The sequence below is a fragment of the Phaethon aethereus genome (assembly GCF_964289735.1).
Source record: "Phaethon aethereus genome assembly, contig: HAP1_SCAFFOLD_37, whole genome shotgun sequence".
Taxonomy (NCBI): Eukaryota; Metazoa; Chordata; class Aves; order Phaethontiformes; family Phaethontidae; genus Phaethon; species Phaethon aethereus.
This window is the reverse complement of record NW_028114057.1, coordinates 1-15,366: the sequence shown is the minus strand read 5'-3', so window position 1 is coordinate 15,366 and position 15,366 is coordinate 1. Positions and strand designations below refer to the sequence as shown.

The 15,366-nt window shown below is 70.2% G+C and overlaps 3 protein-coding genes across 3 annotated transcripts; 2 read left to right on the top strand and 1 right to left on the bottom strand.

Moving 5' to 3' along the window:
- Positions 1 to 1,170: 1,170 nt before the first annotated feature.
- Positions 1,171 to 1,737, top strand: TRAPPC5 (trafficking protein particle complex subunit 5; the record flags this gene model as incomplete). The annotated part of the gene is made up of 1 exon (XM_082015880.1): positions 1,171 to 1,737. The coding sequence occupies one exon, from the start codon at positions 1,171 to 1,173 to the stop codon at positions 1,735 to 1,737; it is 567 nt and encodes a 188-aa protein (XP_081872006.1).
- A 5,124-nt stretch (positions 1,738 to 6,861) lies between these two features.
- On the top strand, positions 6,862 to 9,001 carry NDUFB7 (NADH:ubiquinone oxidoreductase subunit B7; the record flags this gene model as incomplete). The annotated part of the gene is made up of 3 exons (XM_082015879.1): positions 6,862 to 6,973; positions 8,224 to 8,392; positions 8,878 to 9,001. 3 exons carry the CDS (start codon positions 6,862 to 6,864, stop codon positions 8,975 to 8,977), a joined length of 381 nt encoding a protein of 126 aa, XP_081872005.1. The 3' UTR covers positions 8,978 to 9,001.
- Positions 9,002 to 9,819: 818 nt separating this feature from the next.
- TECR (trans-2,3-enoyl-CoA reductase) lies at positions 9,820 to 15,153 on the bottom strand (the record flags this gene model as incomplete). The annotated part of the gene is made up of 12 exons (XM_082015878.1): positions 9,820 to 9,947; positions 10,406 to 10,451; positions 10,547 to 10,635; positions 11,018 to 11,075; positions 11,284 to 11,327; positions 11,918 to 11,990; positions 12,213 to 12,318; positions 12,840 to 12,955; positions 13,429 to 13,532; positions 13,625 to 13,669; positions 14,811 to 14,862; positions 14,986 to 15,153. The coding sequence occupies 12 exons, from the start codon at positions 15,151 to 15,153 to the stop codon at positions 9,820 to 9,822; spliced, it is 1,029 nt and encodes a 342-aa protein (XP_081872004.1).
- Positions 15,154 to 15,366: the final 213 nt, after the last annotated feature.

Below are 15,366 nucleotides of genomic sequence, written 5' to 3'. Positions count from 1 at the left end.
GCGGGGGGGGAGGGGGAAGGAGCGGCAGAGGCCGCGCGCGGGGGCCACCCCCGCCCCCCCGCGCCGCTCGGGGGGTCCGAGGTTGGGGGCGAAGCGGGGCCGGGGGGGGGAGGGGCGGCTCCCCTTCCCCGAGGCGTGTCCGTCCCACCCGCGACGGGACCCGCTAGGCGACCCCCCCGTGGGGCTGACGGAGCCGCTCGGGGGGCGGCGGCCCCAGCCAGGGCCGGCCCCACCGGGGACACGGGAGGGACACGGGGTGACAAGGTGGGGGTGCGGGGCGGATGGGGGTGCTGCCACCTGGGGTGCCCCTCACCCACGGGTGCCCACCCCCATGGCTGCCCCCAGGCCATCGCCTACAGCTCCCCCACGGGTGCTCCCCCCAGCCCTATGGGTCCCGCCCCCGTCCCCACGTGGGGCTCCCCGGGGACATGGGGGGATGGGCTGCTCGTTGGGGAGCTTTGAGGGGGTCAAAAGTCACCCCCCCGTGGGCGTGGCCCGCACGCGCCCCCCGCCCTGCCCCCACCGCGGGCGGTGTCGCTTCGGGGGGCGGGGCCACGCGGGGCGGGGTCACGTAGGAGGCGTGGTCACTGCGGGGCACCGCAACGTGGGGCGGGGCCACAGGAGAGCGCGAACCTGTGCGGGCGCGGGAAGGGGCGGGGCGCCGCTGGCGCTGGCCACACCCCCTCGGGCCCCGCCTGCTTCCTGGCTCGGGGCCCCGCCCCGCCGTTGCCCCGGGTGACGCGACCCCTCCCCGCGCTTTGCGGCGGCCGCGCGGCGCTTTTGCGACGGTTTCGGCCGTAAAGTCGGAGCGGGCACCGGCCGGCGCAGGGTCTGTACCGGGGGGTGGGCCTGGGGGTGGTGGCTGAGTTCCCCGCCCCGAGCTCTCAGGGGTGCCCCCGCCCCCCGAGCGCCCCTCAGGCCGCCCCGGCTGCCTCTCAACCCCCCAGCACCCGCTCCAACTCCCTCGACCCCCTCCCAGTCCCCCTGTCACCCCCCCAGCCCCCCCCCGGGCCCCCTCTGGCTGCCTCACAACCCATCCGACCCCTCCGACCACCCCCCAAGCTTCCCTACACCCCCGGACCCCTTTTGGCCCCCCCCGCCCCTCCCGCCGCCCCCCGCCCCTCCCCAGCACCCCCCGACGCCCCGTTTTCTCTGCCCCCCCCCAGGACCATGGACGCCCGCTTCACGCGAGGGAAGTCCCCGCTGCTGGAGCGAGCCCTGGGCCGTCCCCGCACCGAGGTGAGCCTCAGCGCCTTCGCCCTCCTCTTCTCCGAGCTGGTCCAGTACTGCCAGAACCGGGTCTACTCGGTAGCCGAGCTGCAGGCCAAGCTAGCCCGGCTGGGCTACCAAGTGGGTCTTCGCGTCCTGGATGCCTTGGTCGCCCGGGAGAAGAGCGGTCGACGCGAGACCAAGGTCCTCAACGTCCTGCTCTTCGTTAAGGGCCCCGTCTGGCGGGCCCTCTTCGGCAAAGAAGCCGACAAGCTGGAGCAAGCCAACGACGACGACAAGACCTACTACGTCATCGAGAAGGAGCCCTTGGTCAACACCTACATCTCGGTCCCCAAGGAGAACAGCACCCTCAACTGCGCCGCCTTCACCGCCGGCTTGGTGGAGGCCGTCCTCACCGCCAGCGGTTTCCCCGCCAAGGTCACCGCTCACTGGCACAAAGGCACCACCCTCATGATCAAGTTCGAAGAGGCCGTCATCGCCCGCGACAAGAGCCTGGAGGGGCGTTGAGGGCGCCTGGGCCCCCGTGGGGACGCTGGGGGTTGCTTTGGGTGCCTCACCGCTGTTCTGGGTCCTTCCTGACGGTCCATCGGGGACGTTGGAGCCGGTGTGCGTCCCTCACCACTGTCCCTTGTCCCTCCTGATGGCCCGTGGCCTCTCCCAGGGACGCTGGGGGCCTTCGTGTCCCTGGACGCAGTCCCTTGTCCCTCCTGATGGCCTGTGTCCTCCCTTGGGGACGCTGGAGCTGGTTTGGGTCTCTCACCACCGTCCCTTGTCCCCCATGGTGGCCTCGGCGTCTCTCGGGGACGCTCGGCGTGGTTGACGTCACTATAAACCATCTCTTCTCCCTCCTCGTGGCCCTCGGCTCTTCTTTGGGGGGTGGGGACATCCTGGGGCTGGTTTGGGTTCCCAGACGCCATCCCTTGTCCCTCGTGGTGTCCTTTGGCCTCTGTTGGGGACACTGGGAGCTATTTGGTGTCCCTCTTCACTGTCCCTTGTCCCTCCTGATGGCCCTCAGCCTCCCTTGGGGATGTTGGGGCTGGCTGGTGTTCCTCAGTGCCCCCCCTTGTCTCCCCCGATGGCCTTTGGTGGCTCTTGGGGACCTTCATGCTGCTCTATGTCCCTCAGCTTGTCACTGGGGCTTGGGGACACCCTGAGGTGGCTCCTGTCCCTCTGCAGTGGCACTGTCCCCTCTGGGGCTTTGGGGCTGTGGTGGGGACAGCTGGTGTCCCCAAACCCTGTCCCTTGTCTCTCCTGGGGATATGGGATGTCCCTTGTCCCCTCGAGGACACCAGAGCTCATCCCTGGGGACACTGGGCCCTTGGGACCCCCTCAGGTGCCCCCGCTGTCACGTGCTGGGTGGCCACACGCTGTCCCCGTGTCCCCCCGGCCCCCAAAGTGTTGTGCTGGTGCCTGGGTGGGGGCCACCCTGGTGGCATGTGTCCCCAAGGGGGGGAGGTGATGTGTCCCCAGGGGTGGGGGGTGGGGTAGCCCCAGGGTGTCACCTGCTGCCACTGGCTGAGCCCAGACACACTCGCTGCAGCCATGGGCTGGGGGCTTGGGGGGGATGGCAGCCCCTGTGTCCCCACAGGCAGGGGGTGGCCGGGGGGGGCTGCTGGGGTGGCGTGAGGGGGGATGGGGGACAGGGGGGTATTGGTGGGATGTGGCTGCAGGGGGGATGCGCAAGGGGACACATGGGGTGACAGCGTGCCGGGGGGTGGGGGTGCTGGTGTCCCCGGACGCGGCACTGAGCCAGGAAATCCAGCACCTGCGGGGGTCGGGGACAGGGGGGCTGGGTGGGGCAGGGGGTGGCCACAGGTGACAAGAGGGGACAGGGGTGACAGTGGATGGCAGTGAGTGACAGCGGGTGATAGTGGGTAGCAGTGGGTGACAGTGGGTGACAGTGGGTGACAGTGAGTGACAGTGGCAGAGGGTGACAGCAGGTGACAGTGTGTGGCAGTGGGTTACAGTGACAGTGGGTGACTGTGTGGCAGTGGGTGACAGTGGCAGTGGATAGCAGTGGATGACTGGGTGACGTTGGCAGCAGGTGACAATGGCTGGGTGGCAGTGGGTTACAGTGATGGTGACAGCTTGTGGCAGCGGGTGACAGTGGGTGGCAGCATGTGACAGTGGGTGGCAGTGTGTGACAGCGAGTGGCAGCAGGCGGCAGCAGGTGACAGGAGGTGGCAGCGGGTGACAGCGGGTGGCAGTGGGTGACAGTGGGCGGCAGTGAGTGGCAGTGGGTGGCAGCGGGCGGCAGTGGGTGGCAGCGGGCGGCAGTGGGTGACAGCGGGCGGCAGTGAGTGGCAGTGGGTGACAGCGGGCGGCAGTGGGTGGCAGCGGGCGGCAGCGGGTAGCAGTGGATGACAGTGGGTGACGTTGGCAGCAGGTGACAATGGCTGGGTGGCAGTGGGTTACAGTGACGGTGACAACTTGTGGCAGCGGGTGACAGTGGCAGCAAGTGGCAGCGGGGGGCAGTGGGTGGCAGTGGGTGTCAGCGGGCAGCAGCAGGTGACAGCAGGTGACAGTGGGTGGCAGCGGGCGGCAGCAGGTGGCAGTGGGTGACAGCAGGTGGGAGCGGGTGGCAGTGGGTGACAGTGGGCGGCAGTGGGTGGCAGCGAGTGATAGTGGGTGACAGCGGGCGGCAGCGGGTGACAGCGGGTGACATGTCCCCGCAGGCGCAGTGCTGGCGCAGGCGATACCGGAGGGGAACCCGACGCGGCTGCAGCAGTGTGGTGGGTGGCACCGTCCCCCCGTGTCCCCACGTGTCCCTCCGTGTCCCCGTGTCCTTCTGCGGCTGCCCACCAGAGCGCGACCCACATGGAAGGGGCCCCAGTCCCTCCCAGTGCCCCCCAGCATGTGCCAGCACCTCCCAGTGGGGTCCCAGTGCCCCCCAGTTCCCTCCCAGTCCCTCCCAGTGCACTGTCCCGGCACAGGCGCAGCACCTTGGCCACCAGCCGCTGCCACCCCGGGGGGGGACACGCGTGGGGACACTGTGGGGACCTGGCCGCCCCGGCCCCTGGGTCCCCCCTGGCCCCCTGGGTGTCCCCTGACCCCCACGTGTCCCCCAGACCACGGCCCCCCCCGGCCACGGCAGGGGATGGGTCTGGGGGGATCCAAGGGGTCCCGGTGTGCTGGGGAGTCCCTGGGGGTGCGGGGAGGTCCCAGTGTTGGGGGCCCCGGGTGGTCCCGGGGGATCCCAGAGGGGTCCGGGGGGGCTGGAGGGGGTCGGTGTGTTGGGGGGTCCTGGGGGGCTCTTGGGGGGTCTCAGGGTGTCCTGCAGGGGTGCTGGTGTCTCTGGGGCCCCTGGGGGGGCCAGGTCCCCACAGTTTTTGGGGCCGGACCCCCACATTTGGGGGGGTCCCCGGGGTTATTGGGGGGTCTCAGGTGCTGTTGGAGGGTCCCGGGGGAGGCCGGGGGTGTTGGGGTCACTGGGGGGTCTGGGAGTCACGGGGGGGCAGGCGGGGGTTCGGGGGTGCTCTGCGGGGGTCCCTGGGGGGTCGGGGAGGGGCCGTGGGCTCCCTGGGGACCCCACGAGTGCTTGGGGGAACTCTCGGGAGGGGCGTGCGTCTGGGCATTACCGCGACGCAGCGAGACGCGACGTTCACTCCGAGTACGGCACCTTGTCGCGCGGGCAGGGCGCTGACCCCGGGCGTGGGCTGTGCGCGGCGGTAAGGCGCACGCCGCGCACCCCGGCCCCCCTCCTTCGCAGAGCGCGGCCGCGGCGCCTCCGCTCCGCCCTCCGCGCCGTTTCTCCTGGGGTCGGCGCACCAAGTTCCCCCGGTGTCGCCCACGCCCGGGGCCGCCCAGGGAGCTGCCGCGGCACAGGCTGCTCGTGCGTCGGCCGCGTTCCGGCGGCTTCACGGCTGCTCCCGGGGTGTCGATTCCTGAACTGCCCCTCAGCGTATTCCACACCCCCCCCAAAAGGGGGTCAGGGCTCAGAAATGGGGCTCAGGCCACCCAAAATGGAGCTCACGCCCCCCAAATGGGGTTAACCCCCCCAAAAGGCGGGGCTTGCACAGGGCCCCCCTCACGGGTGTCCCGGCTGATGCCACCAGCTCTGGCGGCTGCCAGGACCCTCAAGGCCAAGGCCAGGCCCAGCAGCCGCCGCCCCGTGTCCCCCCGCCCCAGCTCACGGGGGGGCAGTGGGGGGGTCTGGGGTAACCCCCCCCCGTGGGGGCAAAGTACTGCCCCATAGGGACAACTGCCCCCCCAACAACCCCCTTAACCCCGCCCCTTCCTCTTAACCCCGCCCCTTCCTCTTAACCCCGCCCCTTCCTCTTAACCCCGCCCTTTCCTCTTAACCCCGCCTCTCCTGACTGTGCTGCTTTGTCTTAATCCCGCCCCTCCTCCTAACCCCGCCCCTCCTAACTCCTCCCCTTCAATCACCTCGTGACCACGCCCCTTCTAACCCCACCCCATTTAACCCTACCCCTTCTCCTTAACACCACCTCAACCCCGCCCCTCCCCTTAACCCCGCCCCTTCCAATACCCCCACCCCTCAAGTCGACCCTGCCCCCTCCCCTTGACCCCGCCCCCGCTCCCGCGGGGCTGGAACAGAGGGGGGTGGGGTGGGGGGAGGGGCCCACCAGCCCCCGCCCTGTCCCTGTCCCCAGGTGGGACATCAAGGCCACCCCCACGCCGGGTCCCCGTCCCCACCTCGGCCACACCCCAGCGTGACCCTGCCGGGTCCTGCCACCCGCCCGTCACCCGCCACCACCTCCCTGTCACCGCATCCCCCTCCCCGTCCCCAGGGGTCCCCGAGACCGTCCCCAGGGCAGTGACACAGCTGTCCCCAACCTCCCCAGGGTCCCCAGCGGCTGCCAGCCTCTCCGGAGGTCCCCGGTTGTCCCCAAATGTCCCCAAGGGACCCACTGGTCCCCAGCAGTCTCCCCAGTGTCCCCAAATGTCCTCACGGGCCCCTGCCATCTGCAGCGGTGTCCCCCGCCCTCCAGTGGTCCCCAAATGTCCCCAAAGGCTCCTGACACCCCCAGTGGTCCCTGTGTCCCCGGTGGTCTCCAAAGGTCCCCCAAATCCCCAACGTCCCCCATGTCCCCAAAGGTCCTTGACGCCCCTCAAGGTCCTCGATGGTCCCCAAATGTCCCCGACACCTCTGAACCCCCCCAGCGCTCCCCCATGTCCCTGAGGTACCCAAACGGCCCCGCCCCGGCGGGGGACACGCTCGGGCGCCGGCAGCGGCGGCTGCAAGGGGGGGGGCACCCCCGCAGCCCCCCAAGTCCGCTCAGCCCCCCCGAGCCCCCGGTGAGTGGGGACCCCGCCCCCCCGCACCTCCAACCCCCTGATGACACCCCCAGAACCCCGCAGCACCCCAAACGCCCCTGACCCCCCGACCGCCCCAGCCCCCCCAAACTCTGCAGCACCCCCCGATGACACCCCCCGGTCCCCCGACACCCCCAGCGCGCCCCCCACAAGGGCGGCGCCAGAGGCGGAAGCGCCGCTCCAGCCGCGGCCGCCTCTATGGTACAGGGCGCAGGGCCACCTCCGGTTTCTCCGGGTCCGTCCAACTTCAGGGTCCGGGCGGGTTCAATTTACAGTCCCCATGGTTCCGGGCTTGCCGGTGTTTCCGGTGCCGGTGTCGGTGTTTCCGGTTCCGGTGCCCGTCCCGGGGCGGCGATGGGCGCTCACCTGGCGCGGCGTTACCTGGGGGAGGCGGAGACGGAGCCGGACCCGCTGCAGCTGCCGACCTTCCCCGCTGAGCTGGGGCTGCCGAACCGGCCCCCCCGCGGTTAGTCCCGGCACCGGGGGGGCGGACGGACACGGGAGGGGCACCGGGGGCGGCGCTGACCCCGCTCGGGCCCCGGCCCCGCCCCGCAGGACCCGGCCCGGGGGTGTCCTTGGCGTGTCCCCGCGGGATCGGCCCCTCGCGTGACTTCTCTGTCCCCCCGTGTCCCTTCCCCTCCCGTGGGCCCCACGTGTCCCTTCCCACGTGTCTCTCCGTGCCCCCGTCCCCCCGAGTGTCCCCGCCCGTGTCCCCCGTGTCCCCTCTCTCCCGTGGTCCCCCCGTGGCCCCTCCCTTGTCCCCCACATCCCCCTCCCCGTGTCCCCACCCCCCTGTCTCCGTGGTGCCCCTGTCCCCTCCATGACGTGTGTCCGCGTGGCCTGTCCGCACGCGTGGCTCAGCACGTGGCCACCCTTGTCACACGTCCCCTGTCCCTGTCACCTCTCGCCCATCCTGGCCGCGTCCCCCCACCCCCGTGTGTCCCCCACGCGTCCCCTCGTGCTGCGCGGGTCCCTGTGTCCCCGCTGTGGCGGCCTGACGCGTCCCCATCCCTGCTGCGTGTCCCTGCAGCCGCCACCCGCCGTGTCCCCACCCTGCCACGTCCTCGTCCCCGGCCTTGTGGCACGTCCCTGGGTGTCCCTGCCGCGGCTGCTGATGCGCCCCTGCAGTGTCCCCATGTGTCCCCATGTGCCACGTGCGGCCCCATGGTGGCCACCCACCGTGTCCCCGCTGCTGCTGTGTCGCCCCATGTGTCCGCACGATGGCCACCCGCCGTGGCCATGTCCCCCCGTCCCTGTCCTTGCCCTGTGTCCTCATGTGCCCGTGTGCCATGTGGGGGCTGATGACCCTGCGGTGGCCACCTGCCGTGTCCCCAGCCCTGCTGTGTGTCCCCATGTGTCCCCACATGCCACCCATGTCCCCACATCCCCATGGTGGCAGACCCCCATGTCCCCACTCCGCCATGTCCCCAGGTCGCTATCCCTGCTCTGTGTCCCCACGTGCGCCCATGTCCCTGCAGCAGTCACCCTCTGTGTTCCCAACCTTGCCGTGTGCCCCCACGTGTCCCCGCATGCCACACGTGTGCCAGTGTCCTCACCCACCGCGTCCCCACCCCTGCTGTGTGTCCCTGCGTCGCTGCTTGCCGCATCCCTCGGTCTCCATCCTCGCCGGCGTCCCCAGGGCGCTCCGACCCCTCCCCACCCCCTGGGTCGCACACCCCTCCGCGGGCGCTGACCCGCGTCCCTGCCCGGTGACAGCGATGGTGGCCACGGCGCAGCAGCTGGCGGGGGCCCGGGTGCCGCTGGAGCAGCGGGATTTCTGCGCCCACCACCTGCTGCGGCTGCTGCGCTGCCAGCGCGACACCTTCCCCCTGCCCTGGGAGTGCCGGGGGCTGCGCCACGCCTGGGACGCCTGCCAGCACCGCGAGTACCGCGGGGATGGGGGGACGTGGCGGGGGACACGGGAGCGGCGGGGGGATGTGCAGGGATGGGGGGCTGGGGGGGGCAGCAGGATGTGGGGTGGGGACGTGGGGATGGAGTTGTACAGGGCTGGGGGGCTGGGGGACACAGGGACACGGGGAGGGGGACAGGGACACGGTGGGAGCGGGACACGGGGAGGGTGCACTGGGGCCAGGGGACAGGAAGGACACCGGGACGTGGGGGGGTGCAGGGACATGGGGTGGGGGCACAGGCTGGGGGGCACAGGGGGACTTGGGGGGCACAGGGCTGGGGACAGGAGCAGTGGGGATGTGGAGGAGGGGGTTGGTGACATGGGGACATCGCGGTGTCCTCTGGGGCTCCATCCCCACCCCCGCCGCGTTCCTGTCCCTGCGGTGTCCCTGGGGTGTCCCCTGGTGCGGCGGTGGCCAGGGTGACCCGGGGGTGACGCGCGGGTGACGCGCCTGTCCCCAGCTACGTGATGCGCATGAAGGAGTTTGAGCGCGAGCGGCGGCTGCTGCAGCGCCAGAAGCGGATCCAGCAGCGGGAGGTGGCAGCTGCCACCAGCGAGTGACGGGGACGTGGGGACATGCGGTGACACACGGGGACACCCGCCACGCAATTAAACCCACGGAGCTGATGCCGCCCCTGCCTGTCACTGCGCTCGAGGACAATGGGGACAGCGTGCCCTCGGGGTGGCTGTGATGCCCCCGCCAGCTTGGGGACAGCAGGGACTGTCTCCATGGGGTGGCAGCACCCCCCCCATGTCGCCCTGGGGTAGGACAATGACAGGCCACACGTGGGGGGGTGGGTGACGTGCTTTATTGTCACCTGCAGGGACAGAGTGGGACAATGACAGGTCCCGTGTGGGTGACACAGGTCATTCCTGGTAACTGTAGGTGACATGGGCCACGGTCACAGGCTACACGTGGGTGACACCGCTTTGTCACCGACGGTGGCCTCAGCCACTGCCACTGCTGTCACCAGGTGGCTGGGTCAGCCCTGCAGGTGACACTGCTACTAGGGAGGGGATGGGGATAGGGATAGCAGGGACAGGTCCCTGGAGGGGACGGGACTCTGGGGCTGGGACCCCGCAGGTGACAAGGGACAGCAGGGCCACGTCCTGCTTCGAGCGCGGGGTGGACGCGGGGCTCCTGTCCTCGTGTCCCCTTGTGTTTGTGCCCCCTGTCCCCAGAGCTGGCTGAGGGTGCTAGCAGGGTGTCCCCGCGCTGTCCCCAAGGCTCAATGCAGGACGGGGGTCGACAAGGACAGGCCAGGGTGTCCCCACGCTGTCCCTGGGGGGTCCCCGCAGGGTGGGGCGGTGTCCCGGGCCATGCCCACCTCACAGCAGGAAGGGGACGATGGGGGACGGGGTTTCCCCACGGCGCCCCGGTGTCCCCGCGGGCCGTCCCGACGTCACAGCAGGAAGGGGACGATGGGGGAGCGCAGCGGGGGGTAGTCGCGGAACTCCCGCAGGTAGCTGCGGTGCTTGCCCTGCGCCCAGATGGCCATCTGCACGAAGCCCACCAGCGAGAAGAGGGCCACTGCGGGGCCACCGTCAGCGGGGGGGCACGCGGGCGCGACGGGACCCCGGGGTGGGCTGTGGGGCCAGAGTGGGAGAGGGGATGCGGGGGGGTACGCACGGGGGGCACGGGAGGACCCTGGGGGAACGTGGGCAGCCGGGGGCGGGACACGGACCCTGGGGAGGGGGGAACACGGGGTGTGGGGGGACACACGGGATGACAGGGGATGTCCCGAGGGGCCCCCCCCCCCAAATCAGGGTGGCCCCCCCCCCAAATCAGGGTGCCCCCCCCATCAGACAGCCGTCCCCAGCTCCCATCCCCCCAATCAGGGTGCCCTCCCCCCCAGACACCCCCCCAATCAGGATGCGCTCCCCCCCCAGACAACCCTCCCCCCAATCAGGGTGCCCCCCGAGGGTGCCCTCCCCATATCAAGGTGCCCCCCCCACCCCGACACCCCCCCCCGGGTGCCCCCCCCTCACCGGGCAGACACTGTGTCATGATGGTGAAGCCGATCCAGGACCCGACCTGGGGGGACGCAGCACCCACGGGGGGACGCAGCACCCGTTAGGGGGGGCCGCTCCCCCCAGAGCAGGACCCCCCCAGCCCCCGGCGCCCCCCACCTCGTAGGTGTAGTTAGGGCAGGAGACGAGCAGGAAGAGCCAGGTGAAGGGGTTGCGGGTGGGGTACGGGATCTTCCGTGTCTTGGAGCCTGCCGCAGCACACGCGTGTGACTCCCCCGCACGCGTGTGCCCCCGGCATGCCGCCCCCCCCACTCCCCCCCCAGGTGCTCCCACACATGTGTGCGTGGCGAGTGCCTGCTGTATGCACCCGCACACGCGTGTGCAATCCAACACGCTTGCATGCGTGTCCCCGTGCATGCCTCGGCTCTCACGTGTCCCCCCTGTGCCGCCCACCCGTGGGTGCTCCCATGTATGTGTGTGGTGACACGCCCGTGCTGCGCCCCGATGCGTGTGCCCCTGCCCCATCCTGTGCCCCCCCAGCCTGTGGGTGCTGCCACGTGTGCCTGCGTGGCCACGTGCCCTGTGCCGCGTGTGCCGCCCCGCGCCCGCCGTCCCCCCGCGCCCCCTCACCCGCGGGGCGCAGGTTCCGCAGGGCCACGTGGATGGAGAAGTTGCCGAGTTGGCAGAACTGGGGGGACACGGGGGGCCCTGAGCTGTGGGTGGCACCCGGCCCCCAGCGCCCCCCGGCGCCCCCCAGCCCCCCAGCTGCCCCCCCACCCCCCATTACCCTGCCCCCCCCCCCCGGGCACCCAACCGCACTCCCTGGCACCCCCCAGCCCCCCGCAGCCCCAGTGCCCCCCCAGAACCACCCCCGGCCCCTCGGCCCCAGCACCCACCAGGAAGACGGCGAGCGCCAGCTTCACCTGCTCGTCACCGTAGGCTGGGGGACACGGCAGAGTCAGGGACACTGGCCCCCTGCCGGGGTGTCCCCACCGGGGACACGGGGGGGTACAGCGGGGGGTTGGTGTGACGGGGACGGGGACACTCACCGAGGGGGTGTACAGCGGGGGGTTGGTGTGACGGGTGACAGGGGACAGGGACACTCACCGAGGGGGTGTACAGCGGGGGGTTGGGGGGACGGGGACACTCACCGAGGGGGTGTACAGCGGGGGGTTGGTGTGACGGGTGACAGGGGACAGGGACACTCACCGAGGGGGTGTACAGCGGGGGGTTGGGGGGACGGGGACACTCACCGAGGGGGTGTACAGCGGGGGGTTGGGGGGACGGGGACACTCACCGAGGGGGTGTACAGTGGGGGGTTGGTGTGACGGGTGACAGGGGACAGGGACACTCACCGGGTGGCGTGTACAGCGGGGGGTTGGTGTGACGGGTGACAGGGGACAGGGACACTCACCGAGGGGGTGTACAGCGGGGGGTTGGGGGGATGGGTGACAGGGGACAGGGACACTCACCAAGGGGGTGTACAGCGGGGGGTTGGGGTGACGGGTGACAGGGGACGGGGACACTCACCGGGTGGCGTGTACAGCGGGTGGTTGATGTAATAGGCCATCCAGGCAGCGAAGCCCCAGTAGTAGGTGCAGTTCTGGGGGGAGGCGGGAGGGGTTGGGGACACGTTGGGGACGGGCGGTGGCCGGGTGACACCCGGGGACACCCTGACGCCAGGGGCCACAGGTGTTCCCGTGCGGGTGCTGGGAAGGGGGAGAGCGGACGAAGGGACACGGGGGGTGCTGGGTGGGGGGTGGTCTGGCCGGGGTGGGGACAGTAAGGGGACAGCGGGGGGTGACGCGGGTGACACAGGTGTCACCTTGAAGATGTTGCGCAGGGGCATGGTGCCATGGGAGAAGCGGTGGACAAAGAGCGTCTCCAGCAGGCGCTTGATGTAGTGGAAGGAGTGACAGCCGCACGCCAGGCTGCGGGACACGGGGGGGGACATGGGGACACACCCCGGGGACACACACACGCCCCGGGACCCCCATGGCCCTCTGTTCCCAGTCGTGCTGGCTGTCGTCCCCCAGTGTCCCCCCCACTATCATTGCTGAGGGTGCAGGACCCCCCCTCCAGCCCCCTGAGCCCCCCATGGCCTGTGGGACGCCCGGTGCAGCCCCACCCCCAAGTCCCTGAGCCCCCAGCAGGCAGCACCCCTGCCCCCAGAGCAGCCCCCCCAGGCCTCAGGACCCCTAATTCAGCCCCTCCCAGCTTCTTGAGCCCCCCAGCAACCCACCCTAATCCTATGACCTCCAATTCAGCCCCCTGGCCCCCCCAGCATGGCCCAGGCTGCCCCAGGGCAGCCCCTCCATGCCCTACAACCCCCAGAGCAGCCCCCTGAGCCCCCCCCATCCAACTACCCCCAATTTTGCTCCCTGGTCCCCCCCCAGCCCCCTCAGCCCCCCAACACCCCCCGAGACCCCCAACGCGCCCCCGCCCCACTGACTGGACGACGGGGTGGCGGCTGGCGGTGAAGTCGTAGCGGGGGCCGTAGAGGAAGGGGACGCGGAAGTAGAAGAGCAGGTAGATGAGCAGCGGCCCTGCGTACTCCGTCAGGAAGACCTGTGGATGGACGGACAGATGGATGGACGGATGGACACATGGAGAGAGGCAAGGTCGGACAGAGGGATGGGGAGACAGGGATGGACAGAGGGAGGCAGGGGCGGACACACGGAGAGAGGGATGGGGGATTGAGGGACGTGGGGATGGAGGAGCGGACGGAGGGGGACAGGGACAGACAGAGGGACAGACGCAGGGAGGGATGGAGGGGTCCAGGGTCAGACAGAGGGAGGGACAGAGGGATGGAGCAACAGAGAGACGGACAAAGGGACAGATGGAGGGACGCAGGGATGCTGGAGGGCTCAGCTGAGGGATGGAAGGCTGGACGGATGGGAGAGACGACAGTACAGGGGGACGGACAGATGGACAGTGGTGGGGGACAGACGAAGAGACGGAGGGTGGGCTGGGGGGGCAGAGAGGTCAACAGGAAGACGGCCAGAGGGAGGGAGGGACAGACGGACGGAGGGACACCTCACCGTCACCCAGCTGATCTGGGCCCCCAGATCACGGAAGTAGAAGGTGGCGGTGGTGCCCACAGGCAGGCTCTGCAGCACGTCCTCATCCTTCAGGGACCTGCCCTCTGCGGGGACACGTGCCCTGGTGACCGCCGCCCCGATGGGCTCGGGGACACCCCAGGGACACCCTGGGGACACCCCCCGCAGCGGCACTCACTGGGGTCCAGGCGCAGGGACTGTCTGGCCGGGTACCACTGGGGATCTGCGGGAGACAAGGGATGGCGTTGGTGGCACCTGCGGGGATGTGGTTGTGGTGGGGACAGCGATGGCACCGGGATGGGACCCTGGTCACAAAAGGGGTCCCCAGGGTGCTACGACAGGTCTCTGGTGATGAGGGCTGGGCCCTGAGACCCCATGATGGGTCCCGACAGCCACAGGCCAGGTCCCCACCCAGAACAGAGGTCACCACAGCCCTGGGACTGGTCCCCATCTCTGACGGGGGTGCCCAACGGCCCATGACAGGGGTCCCCACAGCTCCACGGAGAGTCCCTGGCCATGACCAGGGTCCCCAACAGCCCCATGACAGGTCTCCGGTGATAATGGGAGTCCCTGGTCACTACGGGGACCGCAAAATCCCCAGGAAGGGTTCCCAGCCCTGACAGGGGTCCCCATGGCCGCAGGACAGGTCCCCAGCCATGACAACGGTCACCACAGCTCTGGGATGGGTCTCCATCTGTGACGGGGTTCCCCATGGCCCCATGACGAGTCCCTGGTCATGATGGGGGTCCCCTTGGCCCCATGATGTGTCCTCAGTGCAATGATGTCCCCACAGCCTGGCGATGGGTCCCTGGCCATGACAAGGGTCCCCACTGCCCCATGACATGTCCCCAGCCACAATGAGGGTCCCCATGGCCCCATGACAGGTCCCCGGTCATGATGGTGACCATGATGGCCCCGTGACAGGTCCCCTGGCTGCGACGAGGGTCCCCAAGTCCCTGTAATGGGGGTCCCCATGGCCCTATGACTGGTCCTCGGTCACGATGGAGACTGTGAAGGCCCTGTGAAGGGTCCCTGTCCATGATGGGGGCCCTCATGGCCCCATGAAGGGTCCCCAGCCATGATGACGGTCCCCAAGGCCCCATGACAGGGGTCCCTATGGCCCCATGACAGGTCTCCAGGGCACCATGATGGCTCCCCAAGCACAACAGTGACCATGATGGCCCCGTGACAGGTCCCTGGCTGCGATGAGGGTCCCCACCACCCCATGATGGGGATCCCCTCAGCCCCGTGATGGGTCCCCAGCCTTGATGAGGGTCCCCACTGCCCCATGGAGGGTCCCCAGAAGCCACAGGGGTGCTTGGTGGAGGGTCTCCACCCCTGTCCCCATCCCTGTCCGTACGTACGGGCCTTGGTGAAGAGACTCTTGATCTCAGCGATGGTGGCATGGGGCTCCACCTGCAGGCAACGAAGAGGCCATCGGGGGCTGCCGGCATGCCTGTGCCTCAGTTTCCCCTTCCCCCAGCCCCCCCACCCAGGCGGACAGGGGACAAGGAGATGTGTCCCCCACTCTCCAGGTACCTTATCGAGGAAGCAGAGCTTCTCCCGTGTCCGGGCGTCCAGGATCTCCACCTCGAAGAAGAGGACGGCTTTCTTCATTTTCTTGGCAGGGGGAGCCTGGTGCCACAGCCCCAGGATGGGGGACGGGGACACCTGACCCCCCTCACGGGGTGATCCCGCTCCCTCCATGTCACTGGCCCCCGGGGACACCGCAGGGACGTCGGCGCACCCAGCTGAAACCCGATCGGTCCCCGGGGAGCTGCTAAATATAACCCCCCCCCCCCCCATCTCTCCGGGGTGGCTCTTGGCCCTGGTGGCCCTGGAGGTGGCCCTGGAGGTGGCCCCAGAGGTGGCCATGGGAGACAGGATCACCCGGTGCCTGGGGAGGGACGGGGACTGGTG